We start from the raw sequence: 23,449 nt of genomic DNA on the forward strand, positions 1-23,449 counted from the left end.
GTGTGTTTTTTTTTTTTTTTTTAATATATATACAGTTGAAATATGAGCACACTGTGATCAGGAGTCTACTGAGGACCCACACATCAACCAGTGTTTGCTATAAACTTTGTATAGAGGTGAATGTGGGATGCAGATGGCAGTTTGTTTCTTTGTCCAAGATTACATTTATGGTCAACAAGTAATTTTAAAATTGGGATATAAAGGAAACTATTTGCTTTTTGGGGGGGCGGGAGAGGGGAGAATTACCCAACGAGGTATTACACAATTATAGGAAAGGGCTAACTTTACCACAGCTAACTGTAAAAAAGCAAACATGTTCCCTGTATATGTGTAATGAAATTGTGGATAATCAGCGCATTAATAAAGGCAGTGTGCTCGGCTGGTTACCCCTATTTCGCACTGGGGATGAAGGGGTTAATTTTCCATGCACTGTACATGTATTATTTTTTCCTCTGTCCCTTGTCCTCATTTTGCAGGATTATATGTGCCTGCAGTAGTGTATGCAATGATAAACTGACATTCTTGGCTTTGGCACAAGATGCCTCTGCGAGCGCTAAACCACAAGATAATTGGTTAAGCGTGGCGCGGCCTCTTTGATCCATTGCAAGGTATAGGTATCCATTACTGAGACTAGAAGCCGTAACTGCAGTGTCAATTGAATCACAGGCTTGCGGTTTCCAATCAAGTGGTGCGCGCGGATACAATGTATCTCCGTCCCGGTTAGTAAGCGTAACTTGAATGGCGGCTGCTCAATTGGTGTGGGAACTAGGTCAATTGATGTGGGAATCCCGTAACCGCAAGTCAATTGCCAGGAGAAAACCATAGACCATCATTGCCAGTCAAGGAGAAGCTATCTCTGGAACGGAAAGGGTTAAAACCATGAAATTTGGTGTGCAGTCCCAGAGTAACATCCCAAGCACATACATATTTATAAATGTGCGATAAGGGGAGCACCTATTTTTAATAAAGTGGATTTTTGTGGCAGATTTTAAAGGGACAGGCAGGATGCCTTTTTTCTATCTGTCTTTGATATTCAACTAGCTACCAAATGTTTTACATACATGAGCTGGGGGCAACTTCCTACTCAAACTTCACAGACCCCCCGTTGAGACGACACCTCTGTGTCTGGGGAAGCTTTGCTGTTGAAAGACCCCAGAGCCACCAAGTGTGAAATAGCCAGGATGGTTGCTCACTGACAGATCCTGGGCTAGTTCACACCTTGGGGGACAAACCCTAGCCTGGAAGACGCCAGGTAAAGAGGGGAGTGCACCTATGCTAAGTAGCCAAGGTGGCAATGTAGCACAGGCGCTGTGTGAACAAGTAATCCCAGATTGCACCCTTTGCAAACTGTGAGCAATTCGGGGATTGGGGAATGAGAAAAATCCCATGAGGGGGTTAGGCTCTCAAACCCTATATACATGCTGCCCAAGCTATCCCCGTTGTCTTTCATTTTTCATTCAACAATGTGAGCGGACTTCCATCCGCTTAATAGCGGACAAGAGCAGCAGCACAATCCTAGAACACAAAGTCTTATCACATCGGAACCAAGAAGAGAACTCTGCGTCAGGACTCTGTGATTGCTGGGGGTTCTCTCTCAGACCCCAACGGACCAGAAAAGGCTTTGCACTCTCACAGAAGGATTGGGCTGGTAATTTGCGCCCTTGCAAAAGGACTACATTTTAAAGTACAATCTTCTGGTGCTTTGCACCTATCTGGTCATTATATCCAGTTTCTCTGTTCAGTAAGTGTTTTTATTAAGTGTATTCTAAGGTTGTTGTGTGTCTGTCTAGTAAGGAAATAAATGACAATTTATTTTGCTCAACTTGTATGCTCAATCTACTTCCCCAAAATATAAAATTGTTAAGTTCCGTCCATCGTGCCAATATGTACTTCTCTTTCCTATTTAAAAGGTCATATCAAGGTGTTAAACTCTTGCTATACTGATCTGCAAGATCACAGTGCAGGTCTTTTGGGGGCTATCATCTTTAAAGCTCTAAATCACTTGAGTTTTAAATTACAGGTAATTAAGTAAATGTAGCTCTGGAAAACCATTGGAATTTTAGACATGGAGAAAAGGTTTTGTCCTTGAGGAGCAATGTTTTCAATGCTGCTATTGCTGTGACTTAATTACCATTGCTGACTTAAAAACAGCAATCCACACTGCTGCTTGTTTACCTACCTCCAACATACCAGCATTTTCTTTGTGTAAAATGATCACACTAGAAAGTGCTGGGAATCTAATTTGTTACTGACCCTTGGCAAATCCCTCTTTATCTTGTGCTCCGGCACTATTAATTAGTTTGTAAGCAGTTCTAGACGGACTTGTGCTTGGAAAAATGGCAGAAATAACACTGTCGGCACTACTTAAGGTATTGGTGGCAGGAAGGTACTCAGTTACTATATTGCAATGCCCTTGTTTTAAATGTCTACAATTCTTTAAAACTTCGGTCACTAGATGTAGGATGTTGCTGCAATGCTACACTACTGCACCTCTGATTTGAATCATGTGGCGGAGGGGGCCTACTCTGGGGCCCCACCCTCCTACGCCCTGAACATGCTCAGTGTGCCCCTCTTTCCGCCCCCCCCCCCCCCAAACCCTCACAGAGCCTCATGAAAACCTCTTCAGTATCCCTTATGCTCTCTGCCTCCTACCTGCAGCCTCAACCCGGCTCTTGGACGACACAGTCGCTGGTACTCTCTCTGTCTGCAGAGGGACGGGATGGTTCACATTGCTGGGTGAAGGGGCACATGCCTGCCCGGTTCTCTACCCTTGATCTGAAAGCAGTGCTTTCATTTGCATTTTAGTGTTAGTCAGAATTTGCTGTTTGACATCCAGATCATTGTCCTTTTATGATGAGGTTGGTGCCAAAATACTTAAATATTGGATGAGGGCATTTCTTTTAAAATGATGTGCCCATTATGGAAAGAAACTAAAATGGCCAATAAAATAATTATAATGGGAGAAACATAAGGTGTCAGTCCAGTAAGATTTGGGGGGGGAAATAGCACAGAAGAATGTATGTGAAGGCTGGTTCTTGAACACAGGATCTAGTTTTTATGACAACAAATCATTGTATAACAATTTAGAAGTGACTTGTGTTTTACATGGTATGAGCACATCAATAACCTACATTTATCTTAATTTCCTGAATTCAAGTTTAGACGCTTGTTCCAGATGTTCTTTCAGTGTACATTTTGTTTGAGAAAATGAATGCTGTAAAATCTTGCTCATTTAATAGTACTGTTTAGTAATTGAGTGCAGTATAGGCTCAGCATCATATTGATCCTTTGTTGCATAGGGTGTATGAGATTCAACGTACCCACTCTTATTTGGTCGATGTATCTCATGTATTTACCATGTTAATGTATGCCTGCTGTTCTCAAATTGTTTATATAAGCAAATGACAAATCTGAAAGACCATGTTTTATTCTGGGATGAGCAGAAATTATTAATTTTTATTGCGCCATCTGAAACAGGAGATGCCACGTATGTTTCTGGCATCATGTATAAGCTTTAATTAAATTACACAGTATCTTGCTATGCTGAATACTGTGTTTAAATGTTCGTAACTAGACACAAGTGTCAACCGTGCACAAAGCTTTCATGTTTTTCCAAGTCTGCATTACTGAAGGTGCCTGCCAAACATTACTTATTACTTGCACGGTGCATGGACCTACAACATTTATATTGTGCCTTTTTATTGTGACACTGTACAGTAGTTGGTAAAACAAAGATGTGTGTAGCACAGTTTCCCACACCCTATGGGAGATGTGGCGGCTACTGAGTGTGTGGTGCTTTACCTGTGGCTCACAGGAGGCCTGGACCTCTGATGCTGGGAGCCTGGGGTGTACCTGATCCGTCTGGTGACGGCGCCTCCACCTATGAGGGATCCTAGCTATACTGGATAACCCAGTCATAGGACAATATACCCAGTAACACACCAGGGTATGGTATAACGATATTTACTAGGCACAAACTTAGAACACATACATAATATGCAACAATACCTTATAATACATATATTCACACAGTTCTTGGGTGCAGGGGCACCAGTGTCCAGCCCATGATAATTTATTTATTTATTTATAAAATATTTTACCAGGAAATAATACATTGAGAGTTACCTCTCGTTTTCAAGTATGTCCTGGGCACAGAGTAAAACAAATACATGATTACAAGTATAGTTACATAAATGAACAGGGTATACATTATATACAAGACATTGCGTGCACAGTTAAAGAAAATATATATTATGAGATTATGAAACAGTTACAGACCAGGTTAAAATGTGAGACAGCCTTAGATTTGAAAGAACTTAAACTGGTGGTGGATGTGAGAGTCTCTGGTAGGTTGTTCCAGTTTTGGGGTGCACGGTAGGAGAAGGAGGAACGTCCGGATACTTTGTTGAGCCTTGGGACCGTGAACAGTCTTTTGGAGTCTGATCTCAGGTGATAGGTGCTGCAAGTGGTAGGGGCGAGGAGCTTGTTCAGGTAGCTGGGTAGCTTGCCCATGAAGAATTTAAAGGCAAGACAGGAAAGGTGAACTTTGCGCCTAGACTCTAGTGTTGACCAATCTAGTTCTTTGAGCATTTCGCAGTGGTGTGTGTTGTAGTTGCATTGGAGAACAAAACGACAAATTGAATTGTAGAGGGTGTCAAGTTTGCTAAGGTGGGTTTGAGGTGCCGAGCCATATACTATGTCTCCATAGTCAATAATTGGCATTAGCATCTGCTGTGCGATACGCTTTCTGACCAGGAGACTTAGGGAGGATTTGTTCCTGTAAAGTACCCATAGTTTGGCATAGGTCTTGGTTGTCAGGGTATCAATGTGCATCCCGAATGTTAAGTGGGAGTCATACCATAAGCCCAGGTATTTAAAACTAGTGACAGGTGTTAGGGTGGTGTTAGCGCTGGTTCTAATCAGGAGCTCAGTCACTGGAAGCTTTACAAATGTAGTCTTGGTCCCAAATACCATTGTTACAGTCTTGTCAGTGTTTAAAAACAGTTTGTTTTGGGAAATCCAGTTTTCGAGTCTCAAAAAGTCAGACTGAAGTATGTGTTGAAGGTCAGAGAGGCTATGGCTGTGTGCATATAGGATTGTGTCATCTGCATACATGTGTATTGAGGCTTCCTTACAAGCTGTGGGAAGATCATTAATGAACACTGAGAAGAGTAGGGGCCCCAGAACAGAGCCTTGCGGGACACCACAGGTGATATCCAGGGGGTTGGAGTTAGAGCCTTAGATGGGATCTTCCTGATAGGTAGGACTGAAACCAGTTTAAAGCATGCTTCCCTATTCTAGAGCTCTGGAGTTTGTTAAGCAGGATAGCATGATCAACTGTGTCAAAAGCCTTTGCAAAATCTAGGAATACTGCACCAGTGAGTTGTCCCCGTTCCATTCCACACTGGATTTCATTGCAAACTTTTAGCAGGGTAGTTACGGTGGAGTGTTTGGGACGAAAGCCAGATTGGAATTGGCTAGGGAAATTTGTCTTGGTATAGAAATCGCTTAATTGGGAGTGGACACATTTTTCAATGACTTTGAATAGAATTGGGAGAAGTGAGATTGGCCTGTAGTTTGAGACAGTGTTTTTGTCCCCACTTTTGAAGATTGGGACAACTCTGGCAGTTTTCCAGGTCTTAGGGATATGGCCTGCAGACAGGATAGAGTTGACTATGGACGCAATTGGTTTGGCAATGGCTGGGGCACCAAGTCGTAGGAACCTAGATTGTAGTAAGTCGGGTCCACATTGGCTGCTTAGTTTTAGTTTGAGGAGCGCTTGTATAATCTCCTCTTCAGATACTTGGCCAAATTGAAAATTGTGGGCAGTGTTGGGAGGGGGTGGGACTATAGGGGTCCTCCCAGGATGAGATTCAGGTTTGTGGTTTGGGCTGCGTTTCGCTAATAAGTTAGTGGCACACCCCACAAAGTAATCATTGAATGCATTTGCAATGTCAGTGGGGTTTGTCAGAGTAATATCCCCCTTAGTGATATTACTTGGTTGTTGATGGTTAGGAGGCTGGAATATATTGTTGATAACCTTCCAGAAGTTAGCTGGGTTTGATGTATTTTGGTGGAGATTGTCAGAGTAATATTGTGCTTTAGCATGCCTTGTTTGCCTTGTGCACATGTTCCGCATGCATCTGTAGTGATTGAGATCCTTGGTAGTGCCAGTTACTTTGTAGCTTTTCCACAAGGCATCCCTGAACTGGTAGAGTGCTATAAGGTCAGGTGTAACCCATGGAAGGTGGGCCCCTCGTACCCTTATTTTGCGTAGTGGAGCATGGGAATCGCAGAGTTTTAAGAACTCAGATTGGAAATAGTCGAGCGCAGAATCAGGGTTGGGAATTAAATCGATTTCTGTGCCATGGACAGTTGGTAAGGTCATCCAGAAACTGTTGTGGGTTAAAGTTTTTAAATGTTCTAGTGAGGAGAACTTTAGTGCTTGAATGGGGCGGTTTAATTTTCTTTACACAGTACACTATTGCTTGGTCACTGAAAATATCAGGAAGGATGCCAGAGGATTGGATTCTGCTGGGGTTTGAGGAGAGAATCCAGTCTAGCAAGGAATGGTTATGCGATTTCAGGTTTATCCGTGTGGGTTGGGAAATGAGTTTCGATAGGTTAAGTGACTTGAGTTGTATCTGGATTTTGTGGTTTTTAGGGTCAAGCCAATTGAAGTTGAAATCCCCAAGAACTAGCAGCTCACTCTTCTCATTCAGAGAGGAAATGGAGCCAAGAAATGGTGTTATATCAGTCAGGGATTGTAGAGGGGCTTTAGGGGGGTGGTAGATGCCAGCAAGCAATATGGGCTTAGAAAAGGGGAGGCAGATTTTGCCAACTAGAATTTCAAAAGAGGGCTTGGTGGGCAATTTAACAGTGTAAATTTTAATGTGTCTGCAATATAAAATAACACCCCTCCACCTCTCTTTGACCTATCTCTCCTAAAAATGGAGTATCCCTGAATGGCGATATTTGCATCAGGGGTTTTAGGGGATAGCCATGTTTCTGTAAGAACGATGGCTTTGGGTTTATGCATAAGGCACCGTGCCCTTAGTTCATCCAGTTTGGGCAGCAGGCTCCGGATGTTTATATGGGCGACAGATAGCCCTTTTTGGAATTGAAAGGTGGAATTCTCAGGGCCATGGGACAGAGCTGAAATGGGAGGACCTGGGTTAGGTTCAATATCACCTGCTAAAGAGAGTAATAGTATGAGTAGAAATTTGGGTAGTTGTTTGCAAGTTGTAAATTTGTGGTGTTTGCCATTTGAGTGAGCAGTGGTTGGTGTGCTGGTTTTTAGAGTTCTCCACCAACATTCAGTAGATAGTGCAAGGCTTTTGAGTAGTCCAGGGTGTATGGTGATGTTGGGTGTGGGCCAGGATGGAGGAGTTTGTAGTGGATAGAGGGAGTAACATCTCCATGAGGCCAGGAGAAAGAAAAAAGTTAAAATACATAGCAGGTTCTTGATGCCAGAGGTAGGCAGTGCTGCAAGGAGCTGTTGTGAGCAGAGTGAGTGTGAGCAGACTAACAGCAGGTGTGTGCCTGTTCCTTGTCAAATGTTTAGCTGTATTGCAATGCTAGAGTCAGTTCAGGGTTTCAGTGTATTGTACAGTCAGTTTTGGAAGAGACTGCAGTGAATAAGTTGTAAATGGGTGGGGGGTTGAAATATGCAGGTTAGCAAGCATGGGATCATAGTGTGATCTGAATAGCTTACCGTTTGTTGTCTTGAGTAAAAGAGTTTGCAGTAGATCCAGTCCCCAGTCACCTCTAGTCAAACTATAGTCTAACTATATTTATCACTTAAAAAGCTCACTTTAAATGCCTCACTATCTAATGCCAATTGCAGTTCCTGCAAATTGCAGGAGAGGTGTTGGTTTTATACATCTAAAACAGTCACACGACCCTTCCCAATCAATCAGCTTGTTCCAGTTGGTCAATTAACAGCAAAGAGTTAAGAGGGGCAAAAAAAAAAAAAAAAAATACTTTTGAAATTCAAACATACTAACTTATTTCAATGCTTAAGGCCACAGAGTAAATCTTTTACACAGGACTTGCACATCAAGGGACATACCTGTGAAGAGAATACAATTAGATCCATGTCATATCAGCTGAGGTTATTATATATTATATATATATATATATATATATATAAGCACTCCCACCACAACTGTGTGTGGGTGTGTGAGAGTCAACACTGCCCACAGTAGAATGTTGGTGCACTTGTAGATGGGGTATACCTGCCAGGTGCTCCAGCACCCGGTAACGCAGACTGAAGACAGAGATCCGTTCGGTCCCACGCCGTCAGCGATGGCGTCAGCCTTCACGTGGGATGGTATCCAGCTGGAGGGTCCCACCTTAACTGTCTCTCTATATGTTGGTGGTCTGGTCCCAGACCACAGGATTGCCAGTTTGCCGCTGTGTCCCTCACACTTGGCACTACAGGGACAGTGTCCATATCTAAAGGGCCTGTCCCTGCAGCAGCCACAAGCTTAGGGATGAATCTTACCAGAATGTCCTCCTACTGTCTGTATGTTCTTACTACCTACCAGTTAGAGTGTAAGCTCTTTGGAGCAGGGACACCTTTTCCTAAATGTTACTTTTATATCTGTAGCACTTATTCCCATGATCTGTTATTTGTTATTTATGATTGTCACCTGTATTCCTACTGTGAAGCGCTATATAAATAAAGACATACATACATGAGTCGGGGCTTATAGGGGATCTCTGGCCTAGTGCAGGGGTCACTGACACCCTGCACACAGAACCTCACCTTCCTGTGTCCCTGTTCCGGCTGGTGTGGCTCACGGCGTGCCAAATGTATCAATTACAAGGTGCAGGGGAAACCGGCCGTGCGATTGGCTGCTTTGCGCCATGTGGTACATCGCCCCTGTGCATTCTGGGGGCTGTAGTCCCTGCAGAGCCTCCTGTGTAATGGCCGCTGGACCTCAGATGCCACTGTGCATGCACCGGGTCTCGTGCATGCGCGAACCTGTTCAAGATGGCGGCCCCTGTGTGGTCGCGCCGCTGCGGAGCCTCCTGAGTGCTCCCTACCAAGTGTCCCGCTCCCCCGCCAGCGGCACCCGCGCTAGCCGCAACTTCCCGGCCGCATCGGAGGTAGGGAACCACGGCGAAGCCAGGGGGCCCAGGCTATACTTGGTTCCATGTAGGTTAGTCATTGTTAAGATGTCATTGTGATAGGCTGGGGTGGGAACATTATAATTGGGCTATGGCTTAGGTGCATTGAGCGCTTGTTTGGTTAGTGGGCAGGGGTTTGAGGGAGTCTAAAGTTACCAAACAATTTAAATTAAGTATCATAGCTACAGTAAATGGATTTCAATTGGGGGTGAGAGACATACTAGTGTGTATTTTCAGAAGTGTGTTCCATTTTCCCTCTTTGTAGGTCACTTATTTGTTTTTAATTGGTAATGTTGCTTCAATGTGTTTAACTAAAAAAAAATGCTTTTGAACTTAGGTGGCTTGATCAACGTTTAAGTGCTGTAAGTGGATTGCCGTTTTAATAGGTAATCATAAGTAAGCAAAGTATTCTGTTATATTTATTTTTTTATTGTTGTATTGTGTTTACCAATTGCACATTTTCCAATACCGTGCCATATGTTCAGTGTTGCAACATTTGTATAAAATCTAAATATTTACTTGGGGAAGACTGTGTCTGAAGTGATGACACGAAATTGTGCATGTGTAAAATGAATAATGCTTGGATGGAAGACCAATCTCCTACATTCTTTATACAGTATATTTGTCATTATAACTGTAGGGCTCTTTCAAGGTTCTTCTACTGGAGAATAAGGTTAACAGCTGTGGTGTGTGCACCCACCAGGATTATCTGTTACACTTTTGATGACCGACTTCCCAGCACTGCAAATGTATTAAATTTGTTTTAAATGATTCCCAACACTTCTGCCAGCTCTACAGCCTTTTAAGGCACTGTGGCTGAATTATAGTCTTTAAATTTAAAATACATCATTGGTGCTTGTGTAACATTGTAACTATTTTAGATTACAGATCTATCATTGCCCAACTATCTTGCGGCTTCTTCAGTTGGACTGTTTCCTACTCAGCTGCTGAATTCCTACTTGGGAACAACGTTGCGTACCATGGAGGATGTCATTGCGGAGCAAAGTGTTAGTGGATACTTTATCTTTAGCCTGCAGGTAAGTCGGAATAGAATGGAATTCTTTCAGAAATGACATTTTAGCTGAAGCTAATACTAAAAAGCTGAAATTGTTTGAAAAGCGTAGCAAGGACCAAACCTTTTTGTTAGGGATTTTCCTTGTAAAACTTGTTTTGCATGTCTTTGAGAGAAGGTGGAACTTGTGTAAAACTACCACATCTGGTTTACATAGCTTTTTACTATATGTGAAACAATACTTTACAGCATAAAAGGCTTGTTAAAAAGCGCAGAAACTTTATTTTTATATAATAGAATTTACACAGAGTAGGGGGGGTGGGGATTATCTACAATATATTACGGGCTCACAAATTCTACTGGTTGTTTTCCAAATTTGTGGTAGGTTTAGAATTGCAGAAGACGTGTGTGTGTGTGTGTGTGTGTGTGTGTGAGATTTCAAAAAACAAAAAGCCTCGGCGCTACATCCAATATGACAAATTATATAGTTAAATAGCCTAGTTATCTGTTTTTTCTAAGTATTTAGTTACTCTTTGGCCACAGCAAGTAATAACACTACTGCACTAAAGAGTGGATACATGACATGGGCTGGCAGCTTAAAATGCTTTGGCCAAAGAGTTTAACTAAATGACCCTCACTTATGAAAAGAATGAGAGAGAACTATACAGTATCATTTGTCATATTGGATTAGCACTAAGGCTTTTTGTCTTTTGTTGTATTACTTGAAGTCACAATCTCTGTAGCACACCTTTTTGACACGTGTGTGTGTGTTCTTGCCAAGTAGGTTTTTTGCCTTTTCACACGAGTTGTTTGTGCTAGATTTCATTAGAATAATATGACACACACAATGGCAGTTGGAGAAAAATATATTTTGTACTAAACCCCATTGAGATTTAAAAGGAACTTGACAGTTCTCTTTGTGTAATATAATACAATTTTCAACTATGTAGGTATTATTTTTTTTACATAATGTGTACTCTCTTTACTTATAGTTACTACTTCTTTTTAGTGTGCATTATTCTGTCGCGTGGTTATATATATATATATATACAAAATCTGTGTATTTCCGATTTATAAAATGTTTAATTTTTTTTTATTTATATATATATATATATATATATATATATATATATATATATATATAAAAAAAAAATTAAACATTTTATAAATCGGAAATACACAGATTTTGTATCAAACTTAGATATTCCTATTTTTAACATAATTTTTATGGAGGGATATGCTACTGTTTTGGTGGATTACAATATACAGTGCGTTTTATCCATGACCACACACCTTTTTGACTTCTAAATGGTACTTTTCAGGATCACTTCAAACTCTACAACCCTCAAATGTAGTGTTCTGTAGTCGAGGAAAAAATTACCTTAATACGACCTAAATAGCAAAGTTTACCAGAAACTTTCAATGAATACACATTCCTAATACATTTTGCCAATCTTCTAAAAGCTTTAAATATTCTGGTAGTTAGTGTTCTGCAGAATATTATATATATTTAACTTTACAATCTGATTTTGTTGTGTAACTGCAGCGGCTACGATAAACATCCAGTTGACTGTTATTTTATCAGGTTTCTAAAGAATAAGGTCCATAGAGCAAAAATGAAGTCAAACACTGAATGAGCAGTAGTTTATATATTTTGGCAGTGGAGTATGGATTAAATTCCATTTAGAGGGTTATTCGGTTTTCAGGGAGTCAAGTCAATGTGGGTTTTTGGACTATTGTGGTACGATTTGGCTACTTTGGATTAGTACTGAATTACCCCCTTTGCTCATTATGAGATTAGCTTGCTTAAGATCACATCATAAAAATGACCCACTGTGTCAGGTTAGCCTGGTCTGCATAACCTTTTGCCCTTGGGACAGCTTGTTTTGTTTGATGAACTTTATTATCAGGTGATGCTCAAAAGGTCAGTTTTTGTGCAAATGTTTCACTTCATTGTATTGTTTTTTCCTGTTCACCATAGCAGTGGGCACCGTATAGTTCAGTCCACCCCAGCTGAATAGGACAGTGAATGGAATTCTTGCAGGTAGGCCATAAAAGGCCCCTCCTAACACCTGCAGATAGTCTTTTTCCTGTCCTACAGCTAGGAGTAGCTTTTATTTTGCTAAAGGACTCACCGGACTGTAGCTACTGCAGTCACGCCAGGGGGTTCTCAACCTCTCCTCCTGAAGTCCGTCAACGCACCGTGGGTGGTCTGCAAGATGGAGGCCCTTGCGACCGAGCAGACCTGGCAAACAGCAGGGCTGTAGAGCAGATCGGCGGCTCATATATATCCACCGCAGAGGTGTCTTGAACGCAGCGGAGTGGGGAGACAGACCTGCATGGTGTCCTACGTCAGTGCATAGCATGTGCATGTTCCAACGAGCGCGCGCTGCTTTCTCTTGTTCGCGAGAAGCCAAGCACTCCGATTGGTCGGATTGACGGTGACGGCAGAGCGACGGTACATAGAGCTGTGTGAAAGTGTTATAGACGAGCAGCTGCAGCATGGAATGCTCGGCAGACAGGAGAAATCAACTGCAAGAAACTGAAAGAAATTTAGAAACCAGCATGGAAGCTGTTGCAAGTAAAGGTTCACTTACAAAAAAAGGTGAGTCCTCAGTTTAGTAGAAAGTGGAAAAAAATGAAATAGATACTATGGAACTGAAAGAAATATTTTCACCTTAGTGCTATGGTTATACAACCAGAAAAAGGAACTTCTAAGGGGACAGTGGAGTCCCTGCATCAACAGAAGGAAGCTGCTAAAAAAACTAAATGGTGTGCAGCATGTGAAAAACTAGCGTTGGAAGCCAAGAAGCCTTGTGCAGACTGCCTTAAGCAGCAGGAGAGTCAAATGAACAAACAAATACTTTTCTATCATGGACGAAGGATACAGTAAAGCAGAGTGTAGAATCTGTGGTGCAGCAGGCCGTTAAACCAGTGCAAAAGAGTGCAATATTTTTGACCAGTCTGGATATAGTGAGAGACTCCTCGTCCGAGGAATCAGAGAAACTATATCACCAAGCATCGGAGGGGAAGTGTGATTCTTCAGAACAAGAAATGTAAGCAGAAGAATCAGAATGTAATTTAGAAATGGTGGATCGTCTTATAAGAGCAATGAGAGAAACGTTGGAATTAGTGGATACAGAAGAAGATACTCAAAAATCGGATAAATTATTTGGAGCAAGGCAGAAGAAAAGCAGATGTTTTCCAATTCATCAAGTAATTAAAGATATGCTACAAGTGGAATTGTCACAGCCGGGTAGAAAACTGAATATTCGCAGAAGATTCAACAGGCTGTATCCTTTTGTACAAAAGAAGGTAAAGTGCTGGGAAGTCAATCCAAAAATGTATGCTGCAATTTACAGGGTTTCAAGAAAAAAAAACCATACCAGTCGAAGATGCAGCATCACTCATGTAATGGATAGTGTTTTGAAGAAAGCATATTTGACAGCAAGCACAACATGCAAACCTGCGATATCAACGACATCAGTATAAAGAGCAATGCAGATATGATTTGCTAATATCGAAGAAGCATTAGAAAAATTCATTGAACTTCTATTTTCAAAGCATTTTCAGAGATAAAATGGGAAGCAGACTACGTAGCTGAAGCATCGCTGGATGCGGTAAGACTGGCAGCCAGGTCAATGGCATACACAGTAACAGCAAGAAGAGCACTGTGGCTCAGACACTGGATGGCAGACGCAGCATCCAGAAACAGCCTGTGTAATTTGCCTTTTGAAGGAGAATTTCTGTTTGGGAATAAATTAGATGCAATTATAACCAAAGCATTTTTACCACAAGAAAGTAGAACTTGAAGATATATGTCCCTACCTACCATCAGATGGAAAAAAAACACTGTATAGGGAAGCAAGAACATATCGTCCGGGAAAACCGTTCTCAAAACAAACTTTTTCATGGCTCCAGAGGGAGAGCTTCATTTCCCAGAGGGAAATTCTCATGAAGGTCATTGACTTCCAATTGAGGGAAGAGTGAGCCATTTCGAAGCAGCATGGACTCAATCAATAAAAGACAGGTGGGTACTTCAGACCCTTTCTTTTGGGTACCACCTGGAGTTCAAGAACATTCCAAGAAGGGTTCTATTCTTAAGGGCAAGATGTATACAGACCAAACAGGAGATCAAACAAATGAGTTTCATCCTGAAATATTTATTATAAGCCAACGTAATAACAAAGGTTCCTCAAGAACAGGGATCTATTCCAAAATCTTCTTTGTGGGAAAAGCATCCGGAGGATTCAGAGCAGTACAGGATCTAAGAACCGTGAATACATACTTACAGGTAAGAAAGAAAGTTCAAGATTTCACTAAACATCATCATCCAAGAAGTAAAACCAGGCGATTGGATGATATCAATAGATCTAAAGGATGCCTATTTACACATTCCTATAGCAAGGAAACATCACAAATTCCTCAGATTTTCAATAAATCAGGAACATTACCAATATATGGCGCTGCCGTTTGGACTAGCAACATTGCCCAGAACGTTTACAAAGGTGTTGGCACCATTGATAGCAGAATTAAGAAAAATGGGCGTAGAAATGTACCCATATCTGGACGATATTCTGGTAAAATCACAAAAACAAGAAAAGCTACTACAAGACAGAAAAATAGTGGTGTCTTGTCTACAACATCATGGCTGGATCTTAATTGTGGACAAAAGCCAACTTGTACCAACACAGTCCTTAAAATCCCTGGGAATTTCACACAGCAGAAGGAGAGGTGCGATTACCACACAAGTCCAAGACATCGGCCTCAGAACTGCGAGGGTCTCTTCAGCAGCAGATTGTATGAGACTCCTGGAAAAATTTGCATCAACGCTAAAAGTAGTAAAATGGGCAGGTCTACACATGAGACCACTACAACAACATTTCTTACAGCAGTGGAACGGAGATCCTAAGGATGTACGACAAGAAATATACATATACCCACACGCAAAGAAAGAACTAAGATGGTGGGAAGATGCCCAAAACCTATTAAAAGGACATATGTTACACCAAGTACAGTGGTTAACGATCACCACAGACGCACGCAGCGCAGGTTGGGGAGCCCAAATGGGAGACCTACTGTACAAGGGACTTGGGCAACAAAAGAACAGCAGTTACTATCAAACCTGCTGGAACTCAAAGCAGTGCTGAAAGCACTGGATGCATTCCAAAGCCACATAAAGGATGGAAATATAACAATAAAATTTGACAGAGCCGCGGTAAAATATATTGCAAAGTAAGTAGGAAAAGGAGCAGAAGACTGATGAAATTAACACCAGAAATTCTATCATGGGCGGAAGGCTACGTTACAGATATAACAGCCATACATATACCAGGACCAGAAAATATAACAAGTGCGAAAAGGGGGGAGTGAGGCGCTTCTAATAGAGGTGCAGTGATATAATAAAACCTTAAAAAGTGCTTAATAAATTAAGTGAATAATATGAGTGAATATAGTGAATTAATTTGTAAACCAGTAAACTTCGCAGCTTAACCCTTAAGGAGAAGATCCAATTCCTCCTTTTGTTGATTGCAGAAAAAAACTTGTGGGAAGCGCAGATGTCACTGTATGTGGAGGAAAAAAAAATATAATATATAGTGTAGTATGTTCTACAGGAAAAAACAACTTCAAAAATCACAAGTGGGGAAATTGTGAGTCCCCACTTGTGATTTTTGAAGTTGTTTTTTCCTGTAGAACATACTACACTATATATTATATTTTTTTTCTCCACATACGGTGACATCTGCGCTTCCCACAAGTTTTTCTCCAGAAAATATAACGGCAGATTTTCTCTGTCGCAACCTAATTCACCTGTGAGAATGGGCATTAGACAACCAAGTATTCCACAAATTGGTAAAACGTTGGGGTCAACCAGAAATAGACCTGATTGCTACTCGCCACAACAGAAAGGTGGAGTGTTATTGCACAAGTGTGTTCCTTCCTGCAGTGTTATTCAACGTGTACCGACCCGGCTTGACTTCTGAACCCCTCTGGATATTGACCCTGGCTTACCCTCGACTCTGCGGACCTCTCCAACCCAGACCACGGCTATACGGACTTTGACAATTCTGACCTCTCCATCCCAAGACCATGGCAAGTATCAAGACTAACCCACTCTCTCCAACCCAGACCCGGCTACGTTGACAATCCGCCGGCCAGGCACGCTTCTGCTGCTGTGGGTGCGTGGTTCTATACTTCCCTACCTCAGTACTGGGGCCCTGTCTTGCTCGTGGGAGCGCAGGCGTTACATTTATACTGTAGCTATTACATCAGCAAGGAGAATCACAAGCCTCGTCTTGTAAAGAATCGTTCCTGGTCATCCACCGGGATCAAGCAGTGATGCGACCAGTGTACCGTTTCTTGCCAAAAGTGGTTTATCAATTTCATATCAACCAAGAAATTGTAATTCCCTCATTTTGCCCAAAACCGGGTAATAAGAAGGAAGAAAGATTAAATAATCTCGACGTGGTGAAGTGCTTGAAAACCTATATCAGTCAAGACATAAAGTCGGATAGGCTGTTTATCCTTCCAGAAGGACCAAGAACAGGGCAAGCAGCGTCCAAAGCAACAATATCCAAATGGATTGTATCATGTATCAGAAAATCATACAAAAACAAAGAACAAAATCTGCCGTTGAACTTAAAGGCACATTCAACAAGAACCATGGTCACGTCGTGGGCATTCAAGGCACATGCATCCACGTTGTCTTCATTTAACACATTTAAGTATTACAGGCTGAACATTCAAGCTTCAGCTAACGCAAGCTGTGGCCGAAAAGTACTACAGTCTGTTACAAAATAATGTGGAAAACTGTAATACAATTAAGTGGTTGAAACGGACATTGGCCTTGTTGGTTTTTGTTTCCCTCCCTAAATAGCACTGCTTGGGTATGTCCCTAATGTACCCACTGTCATGGTGAACAGGAAAATATAAAATGTAACCAACTTACTGTAATTTTCTTTTCCGGGAACCATGGCAGTGGGCACATAGGGAGGTAACTATGTATGCCTAATAAATAAAAAAAAAATGTATGTATGTATGTATATATGTATATCAGTTGTATTTTTCAGCTTTGGGAGAATCCAAAGTCTATCTGCAGGTAGTGGGAGGGGCCTTTTATGGCCTACCTGCAAGAATTCAATTTTCTGGCCTACTCAGCTGGGGATAGAGTTAACACTACGGTGCCCACTGCCATGGTTCCAGGAAAAGAAAATTACGGTAAATTGGTTACATTTTATCTTATCTTGGAGTCTCCCTTTAACACTTTGAGTGCGATATTGACGTACTTAATGAGGGCAGGCTCTCTGGAGACCCTTATGGCGTATCCTGCAAGTTGTGCCTTTTTACACTTTTTCTAGGGAAGCTTTAGGAGACACACCTTCCATTTACATCACTGCAATGACATAGCAATCACGATTTTACAGAATCGAGGTGAGGCCATTTGGTTACCACTCAAGGGTTTAAGGAAAATCTTTGACGTAAAAATGTACTAAACACACCTGTTTAAAAAAAAAATCACTTTAATTTTCACAATTATTAATGTTTTTCAGTACTAAAGACTAATGTCGTTTTTTGGGCGGGGGGGCGGGGCTTGTTTTAAATTGCAGATTATCCAGCACAGTATAATATAAACATTTATTGCAATTTCATAAGTGTATTCTGAACAGTTTTTCTCCTAGAGACAAATACATGATTAACGGTCTTTACCAGGTACAAGCTATTAGAACTTTTCAAGTTACTTTTCTAGGTCAGAAATAGAAACAAAGTATTCTTGATGGTTTCATTCTGGAAAAAGCACACTCGAGAAAATCTGTTTCTTTGTCTTCGAGCTATTTTTTTTTCCTTTTACTTACCAAAAGTCAAGTGCCGATTGTGAGAAAGCTTTCTTTGTTGTGGAGGACAGAAATGTGCAAGTATGCCAACACTATCTTGACTGCAGAATTTGGTTTGGTGGGTTTCTGTAACATATATATTAATTGATTGATTGGCTTATGATGTTTTTTTGTATGTAACATCTGTATACTTTTTGTTCCGAAGTATGAAGTGCTCAAGGTGGTTGCTCAGACAAGTATGTTCATTATAACATACATTAATACTGTACATGTCAATACTGATTACATACTGTAGTTATATGTGTGGCAAAGACACACACACTAAATCAGGGTTTCCCAAACTTTTTTTCCGTGACCCGGTTATTTTTGAACTTCTCCATCGTGACCCACTAAAAATGTTATCGCCTATACTGGCCTATAGGGCCTGCACAGACACACAGCCACTGATACACACACACACAAAGCCACTGACAGACACGCAGCCACTGACACACACACTGATACATACACACAGCCTCTGATACACACACACGCAGCCACTGACACACACACACGCAGCCACTGACACACACGCAGCCACTGACACACACGCAGCCACACAGATACACACACACACTGATACACACACACACACACTGATACAGATACACACACACACACACTCGCTCTCCCCTATACCCACACACACTCGCTCTCCCCTATACCCACACAGACACAAACAGTGAATTACAGGCAACGACGGATGTGAGTGACTGGAGAGGGGGCCAGGGGCACTTGGGTGGGAGGGAGGGAGGGGGACCAGGGGCACTTGGGTGGGTGGGAGGGAGGGAGGGGGACCAGGGGCACTTGGGTGGGTGGGAGGGGGACCAGGGGCACTTGGGTGGGTGGGAGGGGGACCAGGGGCACTTGGGTGGGTGGGAGGGGGACCAGGGGCACTTGGGTGGGTGGGAGGGTGACCAGGGGCACTTGAGTGGGAGGCAGTGACTGGGTGGGGTGACTTACCTTGCCGCCGGACACTTTCCCCTGCTGCCCCCGATATCCCCTGCTGCCCGGGACGGGAGGTGGGCTTGCGGGGACGGGAGGTGGGCTTGGGGGGACGGGAGGTGGGCTCGGGAGGGGGTGCCACGGGAGGTGAGCTCGGGAAGCTGGCTGCGGGGGGGAAGCTGGCTGCGGGGGGAAGCACGCCGCAGTAGGAGCTTGAACTTCCCCCTCTGTCCCACGTAACGTGCGGGCCGCAGAGGAGCTGGTACTTCCTCCTCTGTCCCACGTTGGGAGCGGGGGGGGGGGAGAGGAAGGGAGCAGGCCCTGCTTTCCCTGCGCAAGCGCGCGGGACCGCAGGGGGAAATCGCGGGCATTTTTTTAAAATTGAGCAGGGGGGACGGGAGACACCGCGCGGCCAGCCTCGCTGCGACCCGGCAATTTTGGTGCCGTGGCCCGGTGCCGGGTCGCGACCCACCGTTTGGGAAACGCTGCACTAAATGAAAGAACAAATGAGTAGTAATTTTAGTAGTTCATCATGCAATAGCTATGTAGGATTTTTCTGTAATAGTGCACCTTTGTTGTACTGGCTACTATATTTTTCATATTTTTGCTCTTTTTGTAATCTTGCTACATCTTCCAATATTTACTATTTAACCAATTTTATATCGCTGGCTGCATGCATTAACAAAATGAACAATCCTTGTTCTTTTCAGAGAAACCACAAAGTGCAGGTCAAGAGCGTTGGACATACAGTAATATACAGTAATAAGAAACAGAAGCAAATCTCCTCCTTCTTTGAAGAATTTTAATGTAACCAATATAGGAGGCAAGCAGATGGTTTTAGAAGCTGGTGTGATTATGAACATGTTTGTTGGATACTGAAGTATGTTGGTTCTTTAGTTAAAATACAGACATTTTACATGGACTTTTTTGTTCTGATCCACAGATCATAATAAGCATAGGGCTTATGTTTTATGTTGTTCACCGAGCTCAAGTGGAATTGAATGCAGCAATCGTGGCATGTGAAATGGAACTGAAGACTTCCCTTAAAAGCAGTCAACTCAATGGCAATGGCTCCACATTCTGTAGCAAAAGAACATTATTTTCCGTTGGAGGAATTAACATTGTATGATTCTTGTTAAAACTTTGTTAGGTTGTTCTAAGACTTTGTTCATTGCCAGGATAATGGTTTCTACAGATGACCATTCCTACTTTATTTGAAGGAAATTCATACTTTCCCCAAGTAACTTTGCAAATAAACTTTAAATGTTTTGCATTTTTGAAGATACCAGTCAAAATAATCTACAAGTTTGAAGTGTACCTACAAGTTAATATTCTGTGTGCCATAGAATATTCAGTGCACTTTCCTTTGTAGCTTTGAAGTAAATATTGCATCCTAGAATCTTTATTTATTACTGTACATAGTTATTATTTCATATGACGATAAGGAAGGTAACCTGTATAAAATTAAATTATCTGTGATTACTTTTTTTTTTTTTTCAAAAGTATTGCTAGAAATACCTAGTCAGTGTTTTAATAATCACAGGACCATTTTCTTCTAAGGGAGACAATTTAAGCTTATACCCTACAAAGTGGGACAAAGTGCTCTTAAACCAGTTTTGTTTGATTTTGACTGTGCTAGCCAGAATTAAAAATCTGGATTGGCGAATGTTTTGCAATGAGTTAAGTGATCTTCGCTGATTTATGCATAAATTTATCTAGCTGGTGACTACAGATTTACACAAATTGAGTGTTTTTGTTTTTTTGATGGAATTTTCAATTGAAAGCACCATTCATGGTTTTAAATATATATGGAAATTTGTTGTGTTTCAGAACTACAGAAATAATTTATACATTTCCTTTCTGTATGTACAAATGTTTATTAGAGAAAAGAACATTGTTAATGTCTAGCTGTGTTACTACATTACTTATAATGTATAATACACTGTTACACTTACATGTTCATTTGTTTTCAGAAAAGGAAGATTATCTCCCTACTATGAATGTTGGACTGTCTGCAATTGTTCAATTGAGTGGCCTTCAACTTTATATGCTTATTTATATACAGTATGTTTTCCACTATTAAAAAAAAAAAAAAAAAAAGAGCTTGTAAATCAACCTAAAAGTCAGCCATTTGCTTGTTACGTAGTGTTTAAAACTTGTAAATAGGATGAACTGTTTGCAAGCTAGCCCTTTTTGCTTTGCATGTTAGTCTAGTGAAAAATTTGTTTCAATTTCAAGGAAAACAAGTATGTTGTTAAAAGAAAAAATTAAAAAATCTGTCATCGCATCGGGGCATGCTAAAACCCCGTTGGACTCAGGACATTTAAAATGTGAATTTACACTTGGGAACAATTGGAATTCAGTTCTATGAGATAAAATATACCATTTTTTTTGTTCATGACTTTTAGAATGTAGTAGTTCAAATCTGACCATTGTTAATGCAAACAAGTGAATTGTGATTTTTATTAAACTGATTTCAAGCTTAAAACGAAGCAATGATGTCGCTAAGAGAAATGTAATTCTTGTAATGTTACAATATTTTTGTCCTGGTTTTAAAACATTTCACATATAAACCATATAAAATTGTTGTTAAGACTCAGTGATAATGAAAGAACTTTAGCTGTGATAAATAGTACCAGTATGAAAACATGGCAGCCCTTTTACTATAAAGTAGTAAAATGTTGAAAATCTGATCATTTGCCTTATGTAGATTTAAATTACTTGTATTTATTATTATTTTTTGATCGTTATATGGAAAGCAGCTAGACAGATTAATTCTTCAATAAACTTGTATGGTGAAGTTCATTAACAAAGCAGTTTGCAACAAATACGTTTGTTATGGGAAATGTTTTCTAGTATGCAATGAGTAATTTTGCTTACAACTTGTGCAATTGAAAGGGGTTGGTTAAAATGTTGTATTTTCACTCGGTTTTATACAAAAAATATTGAGATTCCCTAAATAAATTGTATGCCAGTTATTCTTAGAATGTATACTTGTGTATGTCAAATGTATATTTTTCCTAAGTAGGTGCTCAAATTCTACATCTGAACTCTTGTCTGTCTTTTTCTTTGTCTTCATACGATTTAATTGCACGCAACTATGTGGAAACTACAGTACATGCTTATATATTTTACTTAATTTTCAGCGTTTAAGGCTATTTAAAACTGAACCGTCTGCCACACTGCAGATTTTAGCTTTTTATTTATTTTACCGTGCCTAAATGTTTGCCTTCCAATGACCTGTCTTAGTTTGGTGTTCATTATATTAAATCTTCCTATATTCCTATCACCTATATATATATTTTTTTTTAGTATCAGATTCATATCCATGCAGATAATTCCAATTTAAGTGGTTTGACAATTTGATATCAGATATTTTCCAGATCTAAAACATGAATGTCATGATTTTAAGGGTCCACATGACACATTACAGATGGATATTCTCTCTATTTAATTCTAATTTACACAGCAGTAATGTGCATTTTCTGCATTGGTCACAAAATAAATTTGTCTGGTGCCTACTTCTGAGAGTTTGTTTTGAAGCTTCTATGACAGTGACAATTTTTTTTTTTTAAATCTTTTAATTCTTAAAAACAATTAAACTTTTTTTTTTAAATATATGTATACGAAACAAGGTTTGGTTTTTTTAGACTTGTGTTCTAATGATCATAAGGTTGCTGTTAGACCTGCATGCTGACTGATAAGTAGCTTCCTTTTCAGAATGTTTTTTGATGGAAAATGGGCAGTGACTTAACCTGCTGCATTAAGTACTGTAGCCACGATGTATGGGTTGTAATTGTAAAGTGTACCCAACTCCAGTTAGCTGAGTTTGCATGTTGCCATCGTATCCTTTTACAATTGAGATTTTTCTTTAATCTTTACGCCAGTGTTCGTGAGAAACACATACGGTTTGTTTAACATACAAAATCACTGATTTATATAGAATGCTCCATTTTGATACTTAACATACAAGTGGCAGTTGGGAGGACGTGACATTTTAGGAAATATTAGCAACTTTATTCTGCGCCTGGCATATTACAGTGAGGAGCAGTGACCAGGGCATGCGACGAGAGGAGATGGGTGTTATGCTTCAACAATCACTTTGGAACCCTTCCATTTCTGTGATTTGTAAATGCTCTGTAGCAGAGAATGTGTAGTTAAGTTGTATATTATGCGCCACATAGTACCAATACCACACGCACGTATAAATTAATCTCAAAGCCAGTCAAAGTAAAATCACAAATTGTAGGGGCTATCTTTCCAAGGATTACAGAGCAGAGTTGAAATAGGAATAGTGGTTTAATAATGAATTTAATTAGTGATCAAATTTCCCATTTCAACCCCCCCACCCCCACCCCTAATAGTGCCTCAATGCTGGATCACTAATTGAATTCTGCCTAGTTAGTAACTAAATCTGAGCAGCACCAAGTGAGAACTACAAAAGAGGATGCGCCATGCCATGGCTCCCTGTGCCATACCATCGTCC

At 40.9% G+C, this 23,449-nt stretch overlaps 1 protein-coding gene across 2 annotated transcripts in view; it reads left to right on the top strand.

Annotated features, from left to right (window-relative positions):
* Positions 1–22,484, top strand: part of TMEM64 (transmembrane protein 64) — a 42,352-nt gene extending 19,868 nt beyond the window's left edge. The window contains exons 2-4 of one of the 2 annotated variants that reach the window (XM_075582937.1): positions 10,017–10,172; positions 19,674–19,786; positions 19,907–20,035. In XM_075582937.1, the coding sequence (XP_075439052.1) occupies positions 10,017–10,172; positions 19,674–19,769 (252 nt within the window). In that variant the 3' untranslated portion in view covers positions 19,770–19,786; positions 19,907–20,035. Of the gene's footprint in view, positions 1–10,016; positions 10,173–19,673; positions 19,787–19,906 lie in introns of both variants that reach the window. The other variant, XM_075582931.1, reaches the window with a different exon arrangement.
* The last annotated feature ends 965 nt before the right edge of the window (positions 22,485–23,449 follow it).

The sequence above is a fragment of the Ascaphus truei genome, chromosome 2 (genome assembly GCF_040206685.1).
Source record: "Ascaphus truei isolate aAscTru1 chromosome 2, aAscTru1.hap1, whole genome shotgun sequence".
In the NCBI taxonomy this organism is placed as follows: domain Eukaryota; kingdom Metazoa; phylum Chordata; class Amphibia; order Anura; family Ascaphidae; genus Ascaphus; species Ascaphus truei.